General features: G+C 36.6%; 4 protein-coding genes across 11 annotated transcripts in view; 3 read left to right on the top strand and 1 right to left on the bottom strand.

Moving 5' to 3' along the window:
* The window catches only part of LOC132202974 (homeobox protein orthopedia-like), a 123,216-nt gene extending 119,134 nt beyond the window's left edge, over nucleotides 1–4,082 (top strand). For 3 of the 7 annotated variants that reach the window (XM_059630362.1, XM_059630363.1, XM_059630364.1), the window contains exons 3-5: nucleotides 405–594; nucleotides 909–1,076; nucleotides 2,432–4,079. In XM_059630362.1, the coding sequence (XP_059486345.1) occupies nucleotides 405–594; nucleotides 909–1,076; nucleotides 2,432–2,889 (816 nt within the window). In that variant the 3' untranslated portion in view covers nucleotides 2,890–4,079. Of the gene's footprint in view, nucleotides 1–404; nucleotides 595–908; nucleotides 1,077–2,431 lie in introns of all 7 variants that reach the window. The other 4 variants (XM_059630359.1, XM_059630358.1, XM_059630360.1 and 1 more) reach the window with 4 other exon arrangements.
* Nucleotides 4,083–4,118: 36 nt separating this feature from the next.
* LOC132202973 (facilitated trehalose transporter Tret1-like) lies at nucleotides 4,119–11,887 on the bottom strand. Of its 2 annotated transcripts, XM_059630357.1 has the most exons (7): nucleotides 11,727–11,869; nucleotides 7,704–11,670; nucleotides 7,415–7,553; nucleotides 6,117–6,302; nucleotides 5,700–6,051; nucleotides 4,943–5,270; nucleotides 4,119–4,890 (listed from the first exon to the last, which is right to left on the bottom strand). In XM_059630357.1, exons 2-7 carry the CDS (start codon nucleotides 7,710–7,712, stop codon nucleotides 4,474–4,476), a joined length of 1,431 nt encoding a protein of 476 aa, XP_059486340.1. In that variant the 5' UTR covers nucleotides 7,713–11,670; nucleotides 11,727–11,869; the 3' UTR covers nucleotides 4,119–4,473. The 2 variants fall into 2 exon arrangements, with proteins under 2 accessions (XP_059486340.1, XP_059486339.1); XM_059630356.1 differs by lacking the exon at nucleotides 7,704–11,670 and having other exon boundaries at nucleotides 11,727–11,887.
* Nucleotides 11,888–15,319: 3,432 nt separating this feature from the next.
* LOC132202976 (vacuolar protein sorting-associated protein 29) lies at nucleotides 15,320–16,797 on the top strand. The gene is made up of 4 exons (XM_059630365.1): nucleotides 15,320–15,428; nucleotides 15,518–15,709; nucleotides 16,017–16,252; nucleotides 16,302–16,797. Exons 1-4 carry the CDS (start codon nucleotides 15,423–15,425, stop codon nucleotides 16,417–16,419), a joined length of 552 nt encoding a protein of 183 aa, XP_059486348.1. The 5' UTR covers nucleotides 15,320–15,422; the 3' UTR covers nucleotides 16,420–16,797.
* Nucleotides 16,798–17,981: 1,184 nt separating this feature from the next.
* LOC132203487 (peroxidase-like) lies at nucleotides 17,982–25,373 on the top strand. Its single transcript, XM_059631295.1, has 14 exons — nucleotides 17,982–18,097; nucleotides 19,512–19,628; nucleotides 19,688–19,991; nucleotides 20,293–20,510; nucleotides 20,568–20,744; nucleotides 20,807–20,997; nucleotides 21,122–21,311; nucleotides 21,425–21,622; nucleotides 21,682–21,811; nucleotides 21,862–22,018; nucleotides 22,181–22,351; nucleotides 23,840–24,038; nucleotides 24,481–24,586; nucleotides 24,912–25,373. The coding sequence occupies exons 2-14, from the start codon at nucleotides 19,523–19,525 to the stop codon at nucleotides 25,006–25,008; spliced, it is 2,244 nt and encodes a 747-aa protein (XP_059487278.1). The 5' UTR covers nucleotides 17,982–18,097; nucleotides 19,512–19,522; the 3' UTR covers nucleotides 25,009–25,373.
* The last annotated feature ends 624 nt before the right edge of the window (nucleotides 25,374–25,997 follow it).

The following is a 25,997-nucleotide window of genomic DNA, read 5'->3' as shown; positions in this document are numbered from 1 at the left end:
CACTGATCACTTCCGTCCCCTCTGTGTGCAGTGGAATTTCCCGATTCGAGCGGTTTTGTTGCTGCCACAGCATCTTAAGTCTGATAGATATTTTGAAATACAAAATTGAACCAAAGATAATTCGTTTAAATCACATAACTTGCATATTAAACTATTCTGCGTTAAACAAAATCATCGAACAATTAATATTTTTCAATTTTTAATTTCAAACTCGATTTTTCACTTATAGAAATTTAGTTTTTGAATCTTTTGTGAACCTATACATATTATTCTTAAATTGTGATTTTTTCACAATTATGAATATTTTGTTTTTGATTATGAAACTTTTCATTAATTTTATTGAAAATATTGAATTTATAAAATTTGATATCCATTTAATTTAATCTACCCTCATTTTGTTTCAGGTGTGGTTTCAAAACCGCCGGGCCAAGTGGAAGAAGCGAAAGAAGACAACCAATGTATTCCGCTCTCCTGGCGGATTGCTGCCCTCGCATGGCCTGCCACCCTTCGGCTCCATGTCTGATGGTCTCTGCTCGGCGTCTGGCATGTTTGGCGGCACGGATACCCGGTGGGGAGTCACAGGAATGACCCCAGGTGAAAACCAAAACTCTTTTAATTGAATTTAAAAAAATTAAAAACTCTCCCAAAAAGATTGATAACTAAAAATTTGTAATACAAAGATTTTAAGCTACATGCATATTATATTTTATTTCCATTAGGATTTAAAATAAAAATTTCAATAAGCAAATTCAATATTTTTTTTTTTTTTTAGTTTTAAACTTATACATTTTCTAAATTGCTTGATATTTTCGGCTATCTCCATTTATGTTGTGATCCCTTTTATCTCTATTCAGAGCAAATTTTTTCATTAACGACCTGTAAGGCCGGAAGGATTGACACACGTGCAGTGGCCGATCTGATTACAGGGCTGGGGCAGCTGAGCCAGAGCGCGATGAGCGGCTTCGGGCAGAGCATCGGCCAGCTGAACCAGGGCGTCAACTCTGTGCCCATCTCGTCGTCGGCGGGCATGACGCCCTCCGCCTACCAGCCGCACCACTACGGGCTCAACTCGCTCGGTGAGCATGCGCTCGTCTCTTGGTCCTAATGGTGACTGGTCCCTCTCCCTGTCCCTCCTCGGACGGAAGGACCCTCGTGTGCTTGTTCTGTGTACGGATGTAACGAAATGCGCCAAATTGTTGCAGTGGGAAATTAATTCTTTTTCTTTTAACTCTCTCTCTCGCCACCAATGTGAATAACCTACACTTTTTTTACTAATCTGGCCTGAAAGTTAAGAATGGAAATTCATTTTTTATGGCTCTTTGTGATGAATTTTTTAACTGCTGGAGAATGTTTCCTCTTTTTGTCTCTCGATTTGGATGGAGCACTACTCTCAAATGTCTGGTGCGCATTTGTGCATATAGCGGGCCCGGCTCTTAATTAGCACCTTTCGAGGCTCCCTGCGATATCTCGTAGGCAGCACCTAGGTGTCAACACAAACATTAAGGAGGCGCGCAGTGACGAAAGCCAGGCGCCCGAGCGCGATCTGTTTGTATAAAACGCGGCTCAATATTCAGCACGGCGTGACCAAACATAAATGAAACTTTTTATCCGGGAATTTCCTTAGCTTGCTTTAGAACAAACTCTCAAAAACAAATTTCTCTTTGAACGTTGAGGCTAATGGCATGACTTACTTCTAACAATTCCGTTTAAACCACTGAAAATTAATGTTTAACTTTAATTAAAACTAAATGTAGTTAAATATTAATTCCATTTTAATTATTTTTAGTTAAAAATAAATGTTTGCTAAATTGTCCTGACAAAATGAATCCTGCACGAAATTTTCTTGGGGATGAGGTATCTCTTTGTGCTGGTTCTGGTTGGTGTTCTGTTTTTCCTCAGCCACTGTCCCTGTTAGTTTCTTTCTTTGTTGGTGTAAATACAATCTCTCTAATTGCACGCAATTGATCTCATTTCTGAAAACTCTAAAATAAAAATGGCAAAAACTAAATTGATATTTGGTCAATTTAAAAAATTTAAATGCTTAATTTTGTTTACTATACTTAAAATTTAATTTAAGTTTTTTTGTTCCAAATATAAAAATAAAAATTAAATTCTCTGTCATTTCTGGCACTTGATCTTATAATATTTTAATATAAAATAATGTAAGCTAATTGATCGTTATAATCCTGAGTGAATTTTTAAATTAAAATACTCATAATCAATCTTATCCAATAATTTTTTTTACAATTATTCACAAATAAATGAACCAACTGACAAATAATGAAAAGGATTATTTGTATTCTTTATTTGCTTTATTTGTGCTACGTTTTTTTTAATTAATAATTTTTTATGATTATATACTACAAATGTGTTTACTTGCACAGTATATTGCCGCTTTTGTTTAATGGATTGTTTTAAACCTCTCGAACAGACCTGCGTAACAGAATCACTGACCTGAGCGTTTGCACGACAGGTACCTCATCCGGTGGGCAACTCAACTCCCTGGGCGCGTCGCCGGGCAGCGCGGGCAGTGGCGGCGCCGCCGGGCTTAACTCGCTGCTGCTGGCCGGCGCCGTTTCATCGGCCGGCGGCGATCACCACTCAACGCCGCCACCGCACCAGCAGCACTGCTCGCTACTGCAGCAGTCGTCGCCGCCGATGCACCTGATGCACCAGCAACACCAGCAGCAGCAACAACAACAACAACAGCAGCAGCAGCAGCAGTTGAGTCCCTGCGATCAGGACGGCGGTCTCGGCTCGGAGGCCGAGTGCCAGGGCGACCTGCAGGATGACTCCTCTGGCTCTTGGCGGTGCCATAGCATCGCCTCCCTGCGGAGACGCGCCCTGGAGCACGCGGGAGGCGTCGCCGCCACAACCGCTTACAGATAAAACTCTTTCCACTTTTCCGCTTGAGAGCCTCTATCTTGTTGATTCAGACGATTCCAACAGTAAAAAATTATTTCTGACTTTAAAGGGAAGGGATGAAACGCTTTGATTTGTTTATATTATGTTTTCCAACCTTTTTAGAATTCATTAAATTTATTTCTGCAATATTTTTTATTTGGTTTGAAAAATTAAATCACCACGTTTTAAATTTAAACTTGTGATTTTTAATTAAAATTGCAAGTTATTGAATAAAAAAATCAACCATCTTTCTTAAATCTAATCATAAAATATAATTGAAACAGTTGTGGAGGTTCTCAAAAGGTGATTCAGAGTTGATTAATTTTTTAGTTTACAGGCTTCTTAAATTTTAGCAAATTTCCGTTTGAAATTCTTTGCCAGAGGGATCAAATTTTTGTCACTTTCCAACTATACTTGAAACTACTCTTCAATATTTCAAAGAGGCATTATAGTGCGTATACGATTTTTGTACAAACACGCAGTACTCACCACGAGATACACACGCCGTAAGTGTAGGCGAGAGAGACAGACCGCTCGAACAAAAGATACCAAGTATAACGAACTAGAGTGTAATGAAAAAATTGTGTAATTTCGTCGTCACAATTACTACTTTATTGATTATGGAAGTAAAATTTTTGGAGCCAATGTGATTCGCTGATGATTTTTCCCTTGACAGGCTGTCGATGTTTTTTGGTGGGCCTGTGCGCGGCGCTAGAAAATCTTGTGTATGAAATGTGCATTCACTTTCTTGCTGAGAAAATAAATGAATTGGCGAGATGCGCGCGCGGTAGTGCAAAAGTGTATAGAGATAATCAGTGTTCCCGATTTTGCTATGTCCTTATTTATGTTGAGAGACACACAGAATTGTACCGAGAAACATTAAATCATAGTTACACGTATACTTCTCAATAATTCATGGGTTGTAATATACACAATTAAGAGTTACAATAAATTATGTACATATATAATATTCATTCTTTGCTATATTTAATTTATCTAATTTATTATCCCTACACAGTCTGTTGTTATTATTTTGAAATTTATTAATCTCTAAAATATGTTTAATATAGATGAAGTTAAACGTATGCAACTTGGAGAACGCAAAAGCTATGCGGGTTGCGCACCATTTGCATCTGACGGCTTATTGTTAGCTTCTAAAATAATTTCATGTCAGTAAGATATCATAGCAGACGAATTTTAGGGAATGAATAAAAACAAATTAAATAATATTAATTATGAAGGATGAGTTCATTTTTATTTAAAAAACAGATTCAAGAATAAACTCTAAAGACCACGATATTGAAAATTTTGTCCATAAACTTTGGAATTTTCATAAAATATATATAATAAAAGAATTGCAACAAAAATAAATAAAATAATTTAAATCGTCATTTTCTCATGAGAATGTCAGTTTACCCCTTATCCTTAAATAAAATGGTGAGTTGTTTCAAAAATAAATCTGCAACTTACAAATCTAATGAAGAGACTAGATTTTTAAATCAGACTGCGAACCAGCGCTCAACGTTAAATGCATTTTCCACTCCTTGAATTAAAAACGGTAAATGTCAGTCAAACATTATTGAGTTGAAAATTTCTCAGTTTCACAGAACAGTCTTGGACGGTGCAGATTTCAAACCGGCGATCGAAGTCGCTTTTGTTTTTGTCCGAGAATTCGCTTTCGATCTCACCTAATGTCTTGTCCTTGGTTTCTGGCAACACGCAAATGGCGAAGACTGCACCAAAAAGGGAAGCCGTCGTAAACATGCCTAGGGTGGTTGGCAGCCCAAAGGAGAATAACAAACCAGGGTAGGTTTTGACAGACGCGAAAATGAGGAGGTGGGCCAGGGCGGTCACCAAGCCGACCGCTACACTTCTCACCCGAAGGGGAAATAATTCACTGGTCATGATCCAGGGCAGCTGAAGCATCCCCAGCATGCTGACACACACGTGCATCAAAACCCCAAAGGCTGGAATCCAACTCAAAATCTAGGAAGACAAATTAAGGAAATTTGTATATAAAAGATTAAAATAGATTTACCCTGTCTTGGAAGTGAAATGAGCTGAAGAGGAACTCGTAGGCGGTGGTGGCACCCATGGCCAGGGTCATGAGCAGGGCCGAGGCGGCGGCCAAGGTTTTGCGAGGGAATTTGCAGAGGAGAAAGGCACCAACAAGACTCATTACGAGCCGCGCGAGGCCAATTCCAATGGACACGAGCGACTCGTCCTGCCCGGCGCCCACTTCCCGAACAAAGTCCACGGCGTAGAACAGGATGACGTATATGCCAGAGGCCTCTTGGAAAAAGAAAAAGGCCACCAGGATGAAGAAGGGCTTCCACACACACGGCTCCAGAGCCATTCTGAAGAAACTGCGGATTTGAAAAATTATTAATATATACTTTAGTGTTTTCTTTAAAATCGTTTACAAATATATTTTATTGAAAAAATATGCATGTTTCCCAAACTCATAATTAAATTTGATCCTAGAAACAATTAGTAGTTTAAAATTTAACAACTGAATAAGACAATAATCCAAATTTTTGAAAAAATTGTTTCCCATCAATTCCTTTTGAAACAATTATGTATCATAATGTTAAGTTCTTGAATTAATATCATTGTATAACTGCTAAACAAATTAAAGTTTTTCCAATGGATTAAAATATTCATACAATTAATTGATCTACCAATTAATGCATGTATTTAACTTTCAGTAAATATTTCGAAAAAAATATTTTATTAACGGTTTAATTTGAATATGGTTTGATTTTATTTATTCAACTTAATAAATTTCTTTATACCTGGTGCAAGAAAACTTTTCATCGGCGGTTTCTTTGCATTTGATGGCGTCCACTTCAGCAGACGCTTTGTCAGGACAGTTTCGGAGCCAATTTAAGGCCTCCTTGGCCTCATCCTCCCTCCCGTGAGACACCAACCAGGGTGGACTCTCAGGCAGCATGACCGCCATCAGCCCAGTGCACACTGCAACAAGGGCGGCGACCAAAGCAACCACGCGCCAGGGCAAAAACGCGCCTAGAGAGTAGGCCAGTAGCACGCCTAGGGACACCAGCACTGGACCCGTCGCTGCCAAAGTGCCTCTTTGCTCAGGGCGGCTCACCTCGGCCACATAAACGTAGCTCACGGAACCGAGACCTGGAAAAAATTTAGTTTGAATTAAAGGGCTTACTTAAAAATTTTATAAAATCAAGTGAATTTACCAACGGCGAATCCTGTGACAAATCTCCCAATTCCTAGCCAGTACAGATCGTTGGCGGCCGCTATCAGCAACCATCCGAGCACATAAGGCAGTGCAGAGATCAAAAGGGTTATTTTGCGACCAAGCACCTCGGCCAGTGTGCCACCGATCAAGGCACCAAGAGGATTCGAGATCACACCCAATGCCGCTGAAATAAACACAATATTTTAGAATGGAGTTCAAAAACTGTGTATAAAATTGAGTGCTTCCATCTAAAAATTTGTAATACCAGTGATAAACGAATTAAAACAATTTATTGAACATTGGTTTAAAAAAAAGATATTAAAAAAACTATCACTAATTACTAGATCTAGTACTTAACACGGAACAAACTGGCAGCAACTAATATTAATAATCTTGTGACACAAAAGAGGATTATTTGTTTTGTTTAATTTTTAAGTTGTTACTGAAGTAATTTATTTGCGCATGCTAGAATACTAGCATACATATTTCAATCTTCTACGTAAATGTACCCATGAGTTACAGGGAGTTTCTGTTTACCCTAATGAGAAGTGGTTTCTACGGCAATGATCCAAATAATATGAATTAACATGAATTATCAAAGTCGTTTACAAAACATTATCATACCTCTAAATACTATTCTATTATCTAATTTGAAAATTTAATCGTGTTTCAATAAAATTACAAATTTTAAATCAATAAAAATAAAGAGAAATAATTAAAATAAAAATTTTTAAAACGAAAATATTTAAACTTATAATATGATTATAAAATTATGAAATTTATATTAAGACGTGTAAAGTGTTGTATTGCTTGATTCATATGTATGGCCAATAGAATTTAATAGAATAATCACACCCAGGAAGGCTCAATTGCCAATTGCAAGATTTGGCAGTTATATAATTGTAATATCAACCGCTGGTTTCGAGAGCGAGAGCCGCCGGCAGAAATCAGTTGGATGGAGCAATGACCTTGCAAAAGATCACATATGAGAGTGATCGGATTCTCGTGCGGAAGTAGCGGAATATTAATTGCTTCTCAAGCCGGAACGAGATAAATTCATTCACGTAATTGCCAAACACAACACCTTCCGCGCGGAAGATTGTTTCTAATTTTTTTCCAACTCAAATTGCAACCATTAAATTTTATGCTACACGTTTGACATTCAGCACGTGCTGTTTTTTTATCCCAAGATCCCTGCATCGCAACAGTTATCAAATAGAAATTTCTAGCCAAGTTTCACAACAACATAAACAAGAAAATAGATTAAAGACGAAAATATTAAAATTGTTTCCTTACCTAGCCAAGAGGCAGCTTCGGCTGAGATGACCCCGAAGTCACTGTCAGGGCTAGACAGCTGTGGCAGCAAAACGGCCGAGTAGCCTTGACAAAGACCCACTGACACCGAGTGGCCGTGCGCCACCACGGCAGACGCGACCTGAAAAAAGGGTTGATTCAGTCCTTACTATTCCCGGTGCAGAAGTGCGTCACTGCTGAAGAGCGAGCAAGGAGAGAGAAAGTTGGCAGGGTAAAATTGCTATTTTGCACTTTTCAATATCTATTTTAAGAGTAAGGTATCGGCGGGTACTCTGTTCATGGTGCAGCTGCTAGATAGGAGAGGACTTGAAAAGAACACAGTGGCAGAGCTTCTTCAGATGCAGAGTGGCGCGTGAAAGATAATTGTTCTCGAGATAAATGATTAATTTGTGTGTTCGAGAGCTCTGTGTGCGTTGCAGGTCTTGTTAAACATTCCTTTATATAATTTATACACATTGTTACTCTGTTGTTTTCCAAATCATAAAAACAATAATATTTATCAAGTCGCGATGAAAAAAAAATATTGTCGTTAATTAAATATGGCGATATAATATAAAAAAGTACAACAACATTAAATGGAAAATTGAAGCAAGAAATAAAATAAAAATATTGACAATATAATTTATTTGTTTAGAACGACTTGCAGCATTATAAGGCAGAAGCAGCAAGAGGCAAAATTTGGATGCGAATAATATATTTTGTCAACATGTACAATGTTAAACAGTATAATGTACTAAATTAGTACTTGTGACTAATCGCCCTGACGTGGAATTACGTTCCGAGACGCGAGATATTTGAGACAAAGTCGGTGTAAAAAAAGTTTGAGAATTCCTTTTTTGATAATAAACAATCTAAATTGAGGGCGAAAATTTCCCAAAATTAAAATTCTTTAAATTACCCTCAATTAAGATTGTTTATTATTATAACAGGAACTTTTTTTCACCGGCTTTGTCTCAAATATCTCGCGTCTTGAAACCTAATTCCACGTCAGGGTGATTACTCGATTAGTCACAAGTACTAATTTAATTATTTCCCGTTTTGGGTAGTTTCTTTGGGTTTTAATTTCTCAAAAAAATATTATTTATGTTTATACTATTATTTAAAACAAAAAAAAATAGTATAACCACTCAATTGCACTTGTTTTCTAGATAAATATTTTTGTTTCAACAGTATATTTTGAAAAAAATTTCTCTTTTAAAATGCTCTGTTTGTTTGCATTTTTTGCTGATGCATTATTGAAACATTTTAAAATTAAGCATATAACTTTGAAAGAAAGTTAATATAAAAAATAAAATTGGTTCTTCTTTTCAGCAAAAAACAGTTATTAAAATATTAATTTAATATTTTTTAAATGAGTTTTCTATTTTTTATCACTATTTAAAAAAAGACAGGAAGCTAAAAAGTGGCATAATGATTAAAAAATATGCCACACGAAAAGCGAGGTCGCTGCCAAAATTAAATGTTGAAATCAGGCAAGATTGTTAAAGCAAAATGTCTAGTTAACCTCTTTAAACAAAACTGACGTTTTCATAAATAAAAATTAATTACATTGTGATTTCATTTTAATAAATTAAAACCGAAAATACATGAGAGATAATTATGCATTTTTTTATGAATAAAGTTACTCAGCATTCTAAAATGTGTGTACTTTTCAGCTTAACACTCTCTTATTCGGAGAGAGTTGATTGCGAATTCAATGTCACCAGACCATGCAAATGCGGAATGTTTCAGTCCCGCCGCGTGCTCGAGTCCAGTTGCACTTTCATTATTATTTTATACCCACCCACGCGTCATCACCGCGAAAGACAATGCTCTCGTTACCTAACAGCTCAATCACTCTCTCATTAATAGTGCACACGGCGGGTGCGGGAGAAAGAAAAAAAAATCGAGCCGCCGGTCGCTGTTTATATATTAATCGTTGACACACCCGCGAGCGCGATTGATTTCTCGCCGCTCACTTGCTCAACTATTACGAATTGACTAATTAATTATATCAGGCTGCAGCAACGCAAATTCAGCGGGCATTGTTTTTGTGCTCGCAGCGATTTGCACAACTAGCTTCGGCTGATGTTTGTTTATTTATGTTTTGCTACGATCGAGAGGGAAAACAAAGCATAAATAGCAGAGGCTAGAAATTAATTAAGGATAAATACAGTGGCGCTTATCGCAAGCGCGAAACCGTTGCGTGCATTTAATCATTTTATTGGCACACTTACGTTAGTGCGCGTCTCTCTGGCTGCAAAAATATGCAGCTGTGTGCGTTGGATAAAGTTCTAAAAGGTACTAACTCTTGCTACATTATTTTTCCGCGTTCTCTGTTAGTCATTATTTAAATGGAAAGTATCGCGCCTCTGCGGACTGCATTGAAAACGCTGCTAGTTTAAGGCCGCACAAAATTCAAAAAGTCTATCGCTAATTTGTTTCCAGTCAGGAAAGTCTGATTCAAGAGAGATTAGCTTTTTCTCAAATATGGAAAGGGAAGCCACACTTTTGCAGTTTAAAATCGTCCAGCTTCATTCCCTTTAAATAATTTCTAGGATGTTCATTTTTTGTAGCCAGAATTCATGAAATTAAATGAAGAAGCTCACTTGTCTTTATATTTTATATAAATTAATTTTTTTATTAAATCAAGCACAATATTTTTTTTATTCATTTATTGCTACAAATTTGTTGATAACATTTTTGAGAAAAACAATGTTGTTAGAAATTGTTGGAAAAAAGGCACCGCGAGAATTTTTCCAGAACATCAAATATTAAAAAGACCGCAGCAAGTTTCGCGGTTGACTTATTAATTATTATTTCGTTTTCCTCTTCTCACTAAACCAATAATTCTGACAAGGTGGACCTTGCCTACTATTAAGAGTGCTCTTGGATTTTGTTCAGCACTTCAACTTTTTTTCATATTTTTATTTTGCAAAATAGCTGAATGTTTTTATTTTTGTCTCGCCAAGTCTGGCTTATGAAAAGAAGGTCGCAGGCCATAAACAAAAGTTAAACTATATAAAAAAACTAATTTCAGTAGGTCTTTTAAGCCCTGATCTATAGAATTTAGAATCCAGTTTTTTCCCTTCACGCCAGTGCTATGAATATTAAAATGTATGAAAAATGTATCTTTGAAATATAATTTAAAAATAAGCATCAAAGATAAGCACCCAAGGTTAACAGCGACGGATGAAAACGATAAAAGTTACAGAAAAACTTGGATGGAAATATTTTTGCACTAAAGCTTTCTTAATTTTAATTTATTAGCCGGTTCGCAAAAAGAAATTTAATCTTCTCTTCGGATTTAATCTTCCGAAATTAAGGAGTGGCATACAAATTACCCTTTGCAAAAAACTTCTCAGGCTGAATAATAAATTGCAGCCAATTGTCGGCGACTGGCGAGTGAAATTTTCTCCGCAAGAAAATTTAATGTCCATAATTTAAAAATCTCTCATGAATAGTGTATTTTTTTTTATGAAAACTCAACCCATGCATGAAATAACTACATACAATTTTTGCAAAATTAAATGAAGAATAGACTGTTCTGGTCATATATTCTTCAATTTAAATTGCCCTAACCACACGCACGCAATAAGTACATTAAGCAAGCGAGACGCGAAAAGGCACCTTGACTTTGAACGCGTCTCTTTTCAGCTGATCTCGGAGATCTCAACAGATAGAAAAAAAGCGAAAGCGGCTCATATCACAATCAGTCGCTGGGTTGAGCGATCGGTCGTTGAGAATAAATTATAATATGTAACCACTAGAATTAAAGTGGAAGCGTTGTTTGCCGCTGAGTGAGTATAGGAATTAACAATCCAACTCGCAACGATATACAACTGTAATGACTTTGTGCCGCGACCTGTATACGGATGGGAAATGGTAATTACTCCTCATTGTTTCACTTGCGTCTCTACATCATTTTCTCCGCGGTTAATTGAAATATTGGATTAAGTATCAAAGATATGATTAACTTTTTATTCTATAATTGCTTTTTTAATTAATACTTGTTAAAAAAATTCTCGAGTTTGACATTGATTTAAAAAAAGTGTTACGTGGATATAATTTGTTACGTAACAGAGAAAATTTATCAAAATTTGAGAAAAAAGTGGACGGAAAAAATTGTCTTCGTGTATATATAAAAGAGGCCGAAACGCAATTATTGCAAACAAACAGTGCTGCTGGCGTTGTCAGAAATAAACGTTGGACCGGTGCCCAACTTTGGGCCAAGCGGCCGTGAGGGTGTTTGACCGCCACTAGAAATCAAAACACCCTTTTGAGAAGAAGCAAAATTAAACCAAGTTTCACTCACTGTGCGGGCGAAGGCGATGTGTTTCGTGGCACCGATGGCCGCCTTGGCCGCTTCGACCGCCGGCCCGATCATGTTCTTGAGCGCGTGTCTGTTTCAAGTAAATGAGCACCACAAGTAAGTCGCTCTTTCAGCCGCTCCTAAACCAGTTGCTCTCGCTCGGCCGACGCAGAAATGAATGAGAGGCAGCAGACTCGCGAGCGCCGGGACAGCCGCCGTGGTTGCCCCAGCCAGCACTTCCTCGCTGACACCGCGGCACACCTCCGCAGGTCGGAAGACAAGAGGAATCGAAGCAAAATAGAGGTCACACGCCTGTTTAGGCGAGCCGGCCGGCTACTTGACTCACAAAAGTCACTAAGTTGACTTGTAATTAAAATATACTAATTTTTAAATCCATCAATTTTTTTTCCAATCAATTGTTTGGAATGAGAAGATATTTGAGGAGACTTCATGATGTTCTATTATTCTTATATTATCCTTTTGTTGCATTTATTATTTGCTTATTGGAAAGCATAATGATTGATGATTGTATTAAGTTTTGATTACTGTATTTGGCCCTATTTTATTAAAAAAGAAGAACACAAAGTCAGCAAATTTCTAAAACCGCAATATTCATAAAATTGAAAAAAGCAGTGCGGTTATCATTATTTGCTGACTTTTTTGCACCCTCAATCATGCACGGAATAGGGCCGCGCAAACGTGGCCGAAACTCGTAGAACCTTTCTATTTTTACCTAAAAACGTTTTCGCTGAGGAAAATCTGATTTCTTTTTAATTTATGAATTTAAATAGATTATTTTAGTTTGTTATATAAAAATTCAATACATTTTAATTCATATAAAAAACAATTAAATATCATTCATGAAGGAATGCCACTTTGATTTCTTGTCCTCATTACTTAAAAATTAATGCTACCAATTTTAAATAAGGCGAATTCATGGTCTTGCAAATTTTTTTGTTGATGGAACTTTTTATACTTAAAATGCCTTGCATTGCAGTTAATGAGACCAGTAGAGAAATAATATTTTGCAAAAGTTAAATCACGTTAAATGTATGATGTGTATAATGAATAATTTCAATACATTTTATAAGGGCCATTGAAGATACGTATTATTTATTATAATTTAGTATTCAAAAAGTAATCAATTTTAATGGTCTCTAACGAACGATGTTCAAATAAAAATTTATAATTTCCCATGATACCAGAAAATCTGCCATCTGCCAGTGTTATGTTCATTGTTTAACGGATTTGAAAATTTAGTTGTATATAATATTTTTTAAATGTAATTTATATGAATTATCTAAATTATCTGTTTATACATACATGACAAAAAATAATGATGGAATTTATATAAAAATATATTACGTTTCAACATAAAATGCATAAAATGAATATATTATTTTGCAAACCTTTGTAATGTTTCTAAACAATTTAAAACTAGTACGTGAGACACGAATTGCATAAGCACTTTTTTATCATTGTTTTCCCCTCATTGAAGATCTCTCTCCGTTTCATTGCGTTTGTTTAGAGTTTAAGTAACGTTGCTCTCACTTGACACAGTTCATCGGAGCAATTCTCAAATCATTTTGCGCGATTATCTAATGCGCGCTAATCAATCGCGTAACGCAGTCACAGCGAGAAAATTCCCTATTGCAAAACGCACAACTTTTTACAGGAAATAAAGGAAATTTCCGTTTTCGTGACAAGCGAGGGCAAGGATACTTTCGGGGAACTACAGGCGGACAATCACAAAAATTACTTTTCTTCTCGTTCCAAATTGTTTTCTGAAGCCTTTCCGCGTTAATTAATTGCCAAACAATGTGATTCTGAAGGGAAAAACGCCGGCGAAATCAGACGTGAGTCACAGAATCAATCTCACGAAATTCGACCTTGGGTGACCTGTGTCTGCTGTTACCTTTTTGCAGGTGCCGAGGTCGTGCACCGCTACAGAGGAGCAGTTTAAACTTGTAAATTATTAGTCCGTTAGACACTCATAGTTTACTGAAGCACATTCATACTGTACTTGAAGCCTATTAGCAAAGTATCTCAAGGGCTCTAATTGAAAATTTGGCAATATTAATGCTAGACTCAAAAACAAAATATATTTTTTTATAAAAAATTTTTGAATTTTCAAAATTAATTTCAATCAATTTTGGTACTTGAATTTTTATTTTACGTTGCTGCCCTTCTCAAATTTAAATCAATGCAAAAATTAAAAGGGCGTGTGCCGATCGGATCATCTCGCGCCAACTTGAAACGAGGCTAAGGTCGCGGCGGCTTTGTTCTGCTGGCGGTGGCGAGCCTCCGCCGCGTAACACCGATGCTGCTGGTGCAAAGATACGCAAAGATATCAACTCATGCTGGTCGGGTACGAGCGAATTCCGAGACAACAGTTTTCGTTTCAAACCTTGCGTGGGAATCAGGAAGCGCAATAACCTTCCACCGCGTTTTGCAATTTCAAATCATTCAATTTTTTCCTTTTTCCCTGGATCTGGGATTTTCTATAAAAATTTATTGTGGTTTATAATTATATGGCTTTAGTGCATAAAACAAGGAAATAATTAACTATGGAATAAAACGTTGTTCTTTTATATTAATAGCCAATCTTATCTTGCATATTATTGATTTCATAATTTTTCATGTTTTAATTGCATTTCATTATGGATGTTGGGTCTTTCTTTCAAAATTTTATAGTCTGTATAAAATTATCTGCAGCATTTGGTAGTTTAAAAAAAATTTAATTCATTTCGGCATGTTGAAACAAAAACGCTATACGGTGCTAAACCCAAAACATGCCCCCACATTTAAAAATTAAATTACAAAATTCATATTTAAAAATGTGCCATCTTTATTTTTATTATCATTGTGAATTTAGCGAATTTAACCAACTCGAGTGGATTGAATGGGATTATTTGAAGTATTTATTATTAGTTATATTTTTAAGATTTTTCTTCAAAGTTTGAGAATTATGAATATCAATATCAATTGAAATCCTAAAGTCAATATACAGGCGTCAATATGAATAATTTAAAATCAGAGGGGATTGAAATTATTTTTCATTGATAAGCGCATTGATAGGTTAGCAAAGAAATTAATAAAGGTGTGTATAGTAAATTAGATTTGGCATATATGTCGACTTCATTTATACCAATTTATACAGAGAACAAATCAAGTCAGATGTTCCCGAAACGACTGTGTGTATTTAAATAAAAATTTAAATACTATAGGACTTTTAAAATGAGTTCCAATAGTGAAGTAGTTCACGCAAGTAATTTAATTTAATCCTAGAGGGAACTGTAAGCAACCTGCTCAACTTCAAAGTGATGCAAGTTGCATAGCCTTTCCGATAAACTCTCAACCTCTCAACGCTGCGCATGAATCAACTTGTATGGTGTTCATATCAACCTTTAGAGATAGACCATCGATTTTTTTTTTACTACACAATTTATCTATTTTTTTGAGAAAAATACATATAACAAATAAAGCAAAATAAAAATTGCAAGATATCTTCCTTTCAAAACAGAAATCTATTTGCCAAAGAAAAATTTCCCTAGCCAAGTTTTTATCTCCTTTGTTAACACCTCACTGTCGCAAAGTCAATAGAACGCCACGCCCCTCGCTTCATGTGATTTTGTGATTTCGGCGATTAAGGCGTTACATCAATTAACTGACAGCACTTCTTGCCCTTTTGAACTTACAATGGTTGTAAGTATCTACTTTCGCTCAAATTTAGAAAGCTGAAAGATCCATAAAATCCAAAGAAACGATTCTAATTGCTCTATCTTTCTTTTTAGTTGGTGTTGGTGTTAGGGGACCTGCACATCCCGCACCGGTGCAGCAGTCTTCCAAACAAGTTCAAGAAGTTGCTGGTGCCCGGACGCATCCAGCACATCCTCTGCACGGGCAACCTTTGTGCGAAGGAGTCGTTTGACTACCTCAAGACACTCGCCAGTGACGTCCACGTCGTCCGAGGAGAATTCGATGAGGTTGAACTCTTTTGACTTGCTTTTTTGTATTAATATAAAACATATTGATCTTAATTGGCAGTCTCATGTAAAGCAATAGCCTCATCTAAAAAGATTATTTAATTTTATTATTCTTGTACATTTTTAATATAAAATATATATTTTTTCTAGAAAATTGTATTTTTTGCGTAATAGGGGCCACACTTTTGTCAAGGAAAAAATATGAATTAAATTGAAGTCAATAATTTCATATTATTTCTAGCTATTTTTTATGTCATACATATTATCTTTGAATGTCAGCATGAAATGTATGATTTTTGTTTTGCAGAACTTGAGTTACCCTGAGCAGAAAGTGGTGACCGTCGGACAGTTTAGGATCGGATTATGCCATGGTCACCAGGTTGTACCTTGGGGTGACCCTGAAGCGCTGGCTCTAGTTCAGCGTCAATTAGATGTGGACATTCTCATCACAGGGCACACCCACAAGTTTGAGGCGTACGAGCACGGAAGCAAATTTTACATCAACCCCGGATCAGCCACTGGCGCCTACCACCCTCTTGAGAAGTACAATTTTTAAGTTAAAAGTTCCCATTTTTACCAAAACTTTTTCCAGCAATGTGGTGCCGTCGTTTATGCTGATGGACATCAAGAGCTCAACAGTGATGACTTATGTGTACCAACTGCAGGGAGATGAGGTGAAGGTCGAGCGCATTGAGTACAAGAAAAACTGAATCTCTCGAAACTAAACTTCCACGCAACTGAAAACGGAGCAAACAGACTCTCAAATCTACATCAGAATTGTTGATTATTCGATATGAGGCCTCCAAGTTATTTTGACAGTGGGAGACCAAATTCCAGTGGTAATATTAATCTACTTTAGTCTTAATTGTAAAATACATAACAATGTTGTATTGCTGCAGAGTTTTGTGTGAACTCGTTTGTTTTTCTGCAAAATCGTTTGTAAAAAGTCTATTTAGGCCGACGGGTCGAAATGTCGTGGCGTCAATTTTATCTCTCATTGTTTGGCTGAAACTTTTGCGCATTATTTTGTCTTGCTGACGAAAATAATTTGAGATCATTGATTCAATAATAATATTCATTTATTTACACATTAAATGTATTTAAATTTTTAAACAATTCCCCTTAAATTTGCAGATAAAAATTATTTAAAAAATTGTGTGCTCAGCTTAGTAATTAAATATTAATAAATGATATTTTGAATTATTAAATTGTGGAAAATTGGATAATTATACTTTATTCTTGATATCTTTATAAAGATTATGAAATCATGAGTAATAGAAAGTTGCTACAATTTTAGTAAGAATTCTTGCTTGAATATTTATTTCCTACGTGAGAGGGAAGTTAATAAATATATGGGTGAATGGTAATTCAAAGGGAAAAACAAGTAATGCAATTTGATGAGATTAAATTTAGAAATGACTTCATTATCAATTAATTAAAAATGTATCTTGTTTGGTACTGATAGCTGCGCGCCTCCTCTTGATAACCCTCTGATTGGTCTGCTGAGTGTTAAATAAGGAGGCGTGAAAAACAATTTTTAAAATAAAAATTAGATTAAGGTCAACGACCAACTCGTCTCCAGTCAAATTTGCGTCATTCAAAATGAACAACAAACTTATAACTTCAACAGATTGCAAACAAGTTTCCCTCGTAGACAAATTTTGAATTAGAAAGTTTTCAAATTGTTAGATTTTTAATATCTTGAAGTGGAGAGGAATAACTCTAAAAATAAATAAAACGTATGGCTGATGTCAATGTCAAAATGACAGATGCGTGTGGCGTGATCGAGTAAAAATAATAAAAATAGTGTGATTTCTGCTATCTTTACTACGCAAATGGGAAGCAATAAAATCTGCGGACGCAAAAGAAATTCCAACGACAGTAAGCGTTGCAAGTTTTTGGTACAGGAAACGATTGCCTACTCTGCATCTGCAAGCTTAAATATGCTATATTATAAAAAAAGCGCAATAGAAATCAAGACTAAAAATTAAATAAAGTTTCGGAAATCTAATGTCTTGTTTAGAGAAACTTATTTCCAGAATAGTCAATAGGAGATAAATAAAAAAAAATCTGGCACCCAAATAGAAAGAGGTGGCGTGTCGGAAGGTCGCGGCAACGCAATGATCAAGCTGCGTGGACGCTTTTCACTGCCGCGAATGACCCGTGTGGCCCTCGTGACGTAAGTAAGGTTTATCTGACCACGGCGACCTCTGACCTACGCAGACGGCATAGCAAGGCGAAAGAGGGGCCAACCGCACGGATAGCAATCGCGGCGCCGCTTGAGGGGGCTCATCTTGCACTTCGGCGACCACCAGACAAGAAGAAGCTCCAGGGTTCGCGACTGCGGCAAAAACGAATTGCGGATCAAACTGCTATTTCCAAACAAAGGTTTGTGCTCTTTGTTTTTTCTTGTCTTGAATTTATCTCAAAATCATTATCTCATATTGTTTTTTCAAAGTTATAGTAATGCTTCAATAAACATTTTTTATATATAAAAAAAGTGTTACTTTGTTCATTGCAAATGATTTTATTATATTATACATGAGTAGGTACTAACAATAAGTACATAAACGAATTTCATATTTGTCGTGTTTTTCGTATCAACAATTAAATTTTCTCAATGAAATAATTAGTTGTTAATGGCCTACTTATTTATGAATCTTATTGATATTGCATATTAATAATAAATAATTTTCCGAAAGTGGTACAACTTACGTTAGTTGTTAGTATATCATAGCTATTTTTAATATTTTTTTTCAAGATTGCTATTTTGTTTGTTGTAGACTAAAATTTTTAGTATTATATATTATAACACAAATAATCTATGTGCGATAATAAATTTTCATAATATAATGAAGTTATAATTTTTGTAAAAAAATTTATAAAAATTGTGACACTTGTTTTGCTGCAAATTATTTAATAAAATTTTTTTATCAAAATTACTTCGCATTTTCAAATTAAATAATTCTACATTTAATTATCGGTGTCTAAAAAGCAGAGATTGACTAGGTTTAATTTTCTTGTTGCCAATAGGAAGTGTCTTGTATCTTTAGAAAAAATTCTTGGCACGTCGCAGGTAGGTTTAACCTTCAGTGTTCACTATACACATGTCTGATCAGAGACGACACACCAACTAATTTGCATTTTTATTTAAGAGGATGAAACACAGTCTCACAAATGTCTTTCATCACATGTTATAAAACATATTCGCAAGGTCGTTTGGGAGCAGTAAAAAGTCTCAAATTTTTTGCTAGGACTTTAAATTGTACTTAGGAAAATGTCAAGAAATTAAAAGCTTGAGAAAAAACATCAAAGATATGTAATAATAATGTGTTATATAAATAAATACCCAAATAATATAAGATTGGAGCTTGCCTTCCGCAAGCTCAATAAGGGCACAGGCCGACAAGACACTTTTGTCTTGGCCTGACCAAAAAAAAAAAAAACAAAACAAAAAAACAAAACAAAAAAAAATATCCTTATCATGACTGATCGTGTCGTTTTAATTATGCAGCATTTGAAGAAGTTTATTTATTGAAGACATGAGTCATGATGCAGGAAAGAGCACATGCAAAAAGGATGAGGAAAGTAGAAGCAATATTCAATTATGACTTAATTCAAAAAGTAAATTGAGCACAGCACTAGTCATTATGTCATTAAATAAAAAAAATGAACTATTTTGTACGTCAAAGTCAAATTTATTTTCAATCCCAATTTCTAATATTACTAAAAATTTATTAGTCATTTAATTAATAACCTCTTACTTAATTTAAAACTATGTTGTGTTCCTAAAATTTTGCAGTTACTTCGATCATGAAGTACGGAGGCGCCGTACTGGTTGCTGCTCTGTGCGCTGCGTTTTGGACCTCGGGTTCCACTTTCAGAATGCCGGCCGCCGAGCACCTCGCTAACTACGCAAGTAAGAATCGCCGATATTCCAAAACTCAGCGAGATTCCGTCCTTTTTTTTAACAATCAGGTTGGCCTTTTTGGGTTTTTGGGCGGCCACACCGCCTTGGCAGACAACACCAAACAGCCGCAGAACTTCCAAAGGTGGACCCTGAGGTCCTGCACACGTCAGTGAAGTTTGGGGAGAACGTGATAGGGCGACTGGCGCGACTTGAAAAGACTTTGGCTAACGCCGACGTCCGCGTGAGACCCGGTTCAGCACCCCACGGACAGTTAATTGCAGGCAACCCTGTAGACGGTGCCCTTGAGCGACACCGACAGGCCCAGGTCGCGGTCAGAGCCTCGCAATTCATCGCAGACAACAACTGCAAAAGGTGAATTATTATACAAATTTTTGAAATCGGGATGGCAGAGTGAAGGGGGGATATTATTATATACTAGATTTAAAGTTTAAAGTTAGTTTATTATGTCAAAAAGGGAAAAGCCCATTGAACATATTTTTTTTTCGTTCTTTGACGAAAATTTCCCAGCAAATTTTTCTTGTGACTTTTTAAGTTATTTTATTTATGATTTATTATGATCAACTATTTTCAAATAATTAGATTATTTTAGTTTCAAGTCAATTCAGCTGTTCATTTAGTTTTTATAATACAATTTCAAATTTCTTTTTGGCAGATTTGATCTGAAGGAACGCCGTTGTGGAGAACTAGTCAATTCGCTGAGCCTCGACGGCACTGATTTAAGCGCGCACTGCGACACGGCGGTCGATCTTGAGTGCAACACAACATCGCCTTTCCGCAGCATCGACGGTTCATGCAACAACCGGCGTCACCCTGTTTGGGGAAGGTCGATGACCGCCTACCAACGTATGCTGCGATCTCAGTATGGCGATGGTAAGGAAATTTTTTAAATTTCTCACTGCACGAGTAAAATTAATTATGTTGAAAAAGGTTTGCACCAAATGAAAAAGTCGCAAAGTGCAGCTGCGCCTTTGCCGGGCGCTCGCGAAGTCAGCGCTACTCTGGCCGCGGACAAGGAGCGACCGGACAGGGAGGCCACGATGGCCGTAATGCAGTGGGCTCAGTTCGTCGGACTTGACCTCGCACACACACCCTCTGCCAAGATGGGTCTGTACTATTTATAATTTAAAAAAAAAAAATGAAATAACTTTGAACTTATTTAATTTTAGTTTTTACGGGCAGTTCAATTGCTTGCTGCAAACCGGATGGTGGCTTGTTGCCCCCTCGCTCACTTCACCCCTTCTGTGCACCTATCCCAGTTCCGGCTGACGACCCTGTGTTCAAAGGACGAAGATGTCTTGACTATGTCCGCTCAGTCACGGCGCCCAGACCCGATTGCAAGTTTGGACCAGCTGAGCAGGTGTGGAATAAAAATGAATTTTTATGCCCCTTAAATTTTAATTATCTATGTATATTGTTTCTATTTTCAACTCGTTTGAGAAAAATTTTCAAATTTTAAATAATACATTTGGTTTTATTCGAAGATGAACCAAGCGACTCATTGGCTTGACCTTTCAATGGTCTACGGCACCACCGATGATATTAGTAGGGGATTGAGGGCTCACGAAAATGGACTCCTGCAAACCAGTGACGGCTCTCTTTTGGCTCTCTCTCCAGAACCGACCACTGATTGCCAATTGACAACTAAACCACTTGGAGCCTGTTTTAAATCAGGTATGATTAAAGCAACATAATTATAAAAATGGTTTTCTAAGAAAAATATTTAAATATATATTTTTAGAATGTAAATTTAAAATTTTAGCAAAATTTAATTTCTTTCTTCAAAGGTGATAGTCGTGTGAATGAGCAACCCATGCTAACTGCTCTGCACACTGCATGGGTTCGCGAGCACAACCGCGTGGCCAATACCTTGTACGCTTTGAACCCCCACTGGAATGATGAACGACTTTTCCAGGAGGCCAGACGCATCGTGGTTGCTGAATACCAGCACATTACTTTTGACCATTGGGCACCTGTCCTCCTTGGTACTACCATTTTATTAGTTTTTGCAATAAATAATAAATGTTTGTTTAAATCATCAAAGGGGAGCTTTACTCGCGTCAAATGGGACTGCACAAGGCCGATTACTCGGAGAACGTGGATCCCGCGGTGAGGAACAGTTTCGCAACGGCCGCTCTGCACTTTTTGTACTCGATGATGCCGGGAAATATCCAGTCAGTTTTCAATACAAATTAATATTTTTTACTTAATTATTATTAAAAAGGCTTACGGAGTCTGATCGACGTGTGAATTCAACCCTGCGATTGAGGGAGCACTTCAATAAGCCTGGCGTTTTGCAGAAGCCAGGGCGGCTAGACCAACTGCTTAGGACAATGGCTACTCAAAACGCGCAAAAAGTCGACCTGATCCACACAGAGGAGGTTTTTATCAGATAATATTTTTTACATGACAAATTAACGATGAAATAACAAATCTGAAATTTAACTTACTGTAAATGATAAAATTAAATTAAGAATTTTAGAAACATTTTTAATGTAATATTCTTATATTCATTAATTTTGATTTTGCCTCTATCAAATCAGGTTACAAGTGGCCTATTTGCTGGTAACTTGGGTTTGGGTGCTGACGCCCTGAGTTTGGTGGTACAAAGGGGAAGAGATCACGGCTTACCGGGCTACAATGACTTCAGAGCAGCTTGCGGTTTGCCGAGAATGTCCTGCATTGATGAATTAGCCGACTTAATTCCAAAAGCGGTGAGTAATTAAATGAAATAATGCAAACCGTATAATCTAACAGCGATGCAAAATTTGTAAAGTGAAATTATTGCAAAAAGTCGAGAAAGTTTGGCAAGGGAGGAAATTCTTCGTTTATGCAGAACACTAAAGCGCGCTCTTACACTTGTCGTGAATTTGCATGGTACACGCGCAACAGTTTCTATTTCGCATTGTTTGCGAGTTCTAAATCCGCGTCTCCTCGCAGTTTTCGCCAATTAAGTCACAATAAACTATACTGAGTCGGAACTATGATGAGCGCACGCCTCCCACGCATATTACAGCATAAACTTAAGTTGAGAAGAAAGATTTTCTGCTCCGGTTGCGACTGTTGCACGCGTGAACCGTGCGTTCTCCTGTTTGAGGACTTTTTATATTTCCATGTTACTCAATAGCGAGAGTACAAAAAGAAAATAGAGCTTTCAAAAGATAATGAATTCGAAATTAACGACTTCTCGATTATGGGAATCTGCCGGTGAAGGTGATTTATTGTTTGCTCTGGATCAATCAATAGAAACAAACATCATCAGTCGATCACAATCGAAAAGTGAAAGAAAATTTTTGAATAATTTTATTAAATGCTTAATTTTTTTTCTTAACTAGTTATAAAAATTATTTTCAAAAAATTGTTTTAGTGAAACTGTGTCAGAGTCAAGCATCATTATTCTATCTTTTATTTGTTGCGAGGGATTCCCTTGCTCAAGATGAACAGTCGTGAATTAATTACTGTGTTTTCGCGGCCGGATCGCATCTCTATTGTGTTTGTCAACCAAGAGCAGTGGTCGTGGCGAAATCTCCTCTCCGCGTCAAATTACATGTTACGCGTGTCTCGTCCTGCACCGTCCCGAAATTAGTGCATTCATCAGCGACATTGGGCAATTTTCAGCCAAATTAAAGAGCTGCAAACGCATACAAGGTCACTTTTGTGACGAGCTGTGGTGCTTTCGGAAGTTGTTTTATAAACTTGACACCCACAACTGGCCTTATTATAATACAAGAAATAATACAAAGGCATTTACTTCCTCACTTTTGAAGACGAATTCCTAAATAAAAACGGTATGAAAAGAACTTTTAGTACACTTATAAAACAATAAATTACACCTGGTAATTTCTTATCAATTTAACTACAGTGTCTTGTTTATTTTTACGCGTAAATTGGCAGCGTGTCTGTGCGACTTCGAGAAAAGAACTGACTTTCGTTGCCCAACACGCGCACTCCACGCTTTTGAACCTTTCACCAAGCGCGAGATCCATTGTCCGCGTGCAGCTGTGAAAAATCATATTTATTGTAGTACAAGACAAACCTTGGAATTTGCACTTGCGGCCAAGCAATGATTCCAAATAGTAAACATTACAAAGATAATGCACGTTACGTTCACGATCAATGAAGTAGATATCCCAGCGTGAAAATAATTATTTTTAATAAAAATGAATTTGAGTTTTTATTGTACATTTTATTTGAAATATTAGGTGGTGAATCAACTCAAAACCCTGTACGCGAGTGTCAATGACGTAGACCTTTTTGTTGGAGCGATGGCAGAACGTCCGGCTGACGGAGCTCTGGTCGGCCCGACCTTCCGCTGTCTAATTGGCCGGCAATTGAGCGACACCCGCCGTGCCGACAGATACTTTTTCGACCTTCAGGACCAAGCTGGATCCTTTACTCCAGGTATTAAATAAATTAGGATTTTGTAAATTTTCGTTCAGAGAGACCATTTGTGCAACTTGCCGTTGTTTAAAATAAGTGGTTTATTGCTGAGAATGTGAAAAAATATTGAGAAATATAATGAACCAAATTTTCCTTTTCTCTTTCAAGATCTTTGTAAAATTGTAAAGAACTATACTTGGTAATTTAACGTTGCAACATAGGTGTATCTATCACCTTTATCGTGCGCGCTACTTTTAATTGCCTAAAGAATTTATTTTTTAATAAAAAGAGCGTGAGTTGTTGATTAATTTCGCCATCACAGATTATAGTGGTAACAAAGGAGAAGCAAAAACACTTGGCATAGTCGTAACCTCAACCCACTTGATCAGATAATGACTAACTAAAATGAAAGCACTCCTTTCTTTCATTCATTGCGTTCAACGTTTTCGAATTTTGTTTCCAGAGCAACTAACAAACATCAGAAAGACGAGTTTGGCGCGAGTTTTCTGCAGCAACGGCGACCAAATTAAGTTTATGCAACGCAATGTCTTCCTCGCACCTAGAACCAAGTACGTACATAAATTTTTTTATGTGAATTTCTAGTTGCTCTCGTCAGTTAGCATCGCGGAAATGAGATTTGAATTTTCTCTCCTGGCTCGTTTCTATTGAAAGGCGTCGTGACTATGTCGTTAATCGGGAATCGGCTCATCATTTTTCTTTGTTGCGCCGCTAACGAGCGCCAAAAACATATCAAATTTCGCAACCGATGCGAATCGAGTTAAATTGTTGAGTTCCTGCTCCTGTTTATGCTTCAGTTTTTCGTGGAAACGACCCGAAATTATGTTTTGCGTGCGGCATAATTGTTTTAATTTGGTTAATTTAATCACTTTGCAGGGGGAGTTTGGCCGGTGACACGCAGGACGCGAGCGTGGCCCGCTGTTCGGACTTGCCAGACCTCGACCTATCGCCCTGGAGGGAACAATCAGTTTAGCCCAAATTTGAAATGCAAGGCAAGGCCAAATTGTAAATATCTCAGGTTAATATAATATAATGAACAATTCTACAAATATGAAAAGTATTTCAGCACTGATATATTAAAGGACTCAAATTTATATAATTTTACTAAAAATCGTGTGAAGATTCGACTGAAAATGAGTTTTTAATAATGTTGTGTGCGAGTGGTTAAATGAATTAAATAGTTTGTAATAAAACTGCTACATCATGAGTGCAATACATATATACTTATGATTTTGTTTCCTCTCACTCTCGGCAGTCCGGTTTTTGTTGAGAACTAACAAATATAGCCTTGATTCATTCAAGCGAATAGTTATAGAATAATTGTTTTGGTCTTTCATTAAAATGCATAATTTTAAACCCAACAACATGGTCTTATGTATTTAAATTTAAATAATTAATATTCCAGATCCAAATCTGTCATATTTCAAAATCTGCTTGTTAAGAAATAAAGTATTATCTTGATCAGATCCGGCCTGGCCGGTCACTGTCAGAGCGTTCCGGTCGCGCTAAACTTGATCTCTTTGAGAGTAAATTTAGCAGCACCGCAAGCAAGATACTCTCGCTTTCGCCGGCCAACATGCCGAGCTGAGTCACGTGCAGCTGTCGAAGCAGCATTAAACAAAACTAAAAGGATGGTTATATAATCTTCAGTCAATGCTGGAGCAGATAAATATTTTGGATACATTTGACAAATTTTGTTAATTCATTCAACAATTTAAATCAAATTAAATTCTTTTATAAATATATGAATGAAAACAAAAATTACTAATGATCTTATCATCTTGTTAATTATTGTGAACACCAAGAAATTAAATTAATTATAAAAATTGCAATTTGTGCATAAGTTGACCAAAAAATATATCCAATGAGGTAGTTCTGAGCACACTAAAAGTTTGCTAAATTATATCAGTTTATTTGGAAAGTATTATATAATAATGAGAATGTGCGTAAAATTTGGGTTAT

Source organism: Neocloeon triangulifer, unplaced genomic scaffold (assembly GCF_031216515.1).
Source record: "Neocloeon triangulifer isolate White Clay Creek 2 clone unplaced genomic scaffold, ASM3121651v1 ptg000017l, whole genome shotgun sequence".
Classification (NCBI taxonomy): domain Eukaryota; kingdom Metazoa; phylum Arthropoda; class Insecta; order Ephemeroptera; family Baetidae; genus Neocloeon; species Neocloeon triangulifer.
The sequence above is the reverse complement of the archived record's forward strand: the minus strand, read 5'-3'. Positions and strand labels throughout refer to the sequence as shown.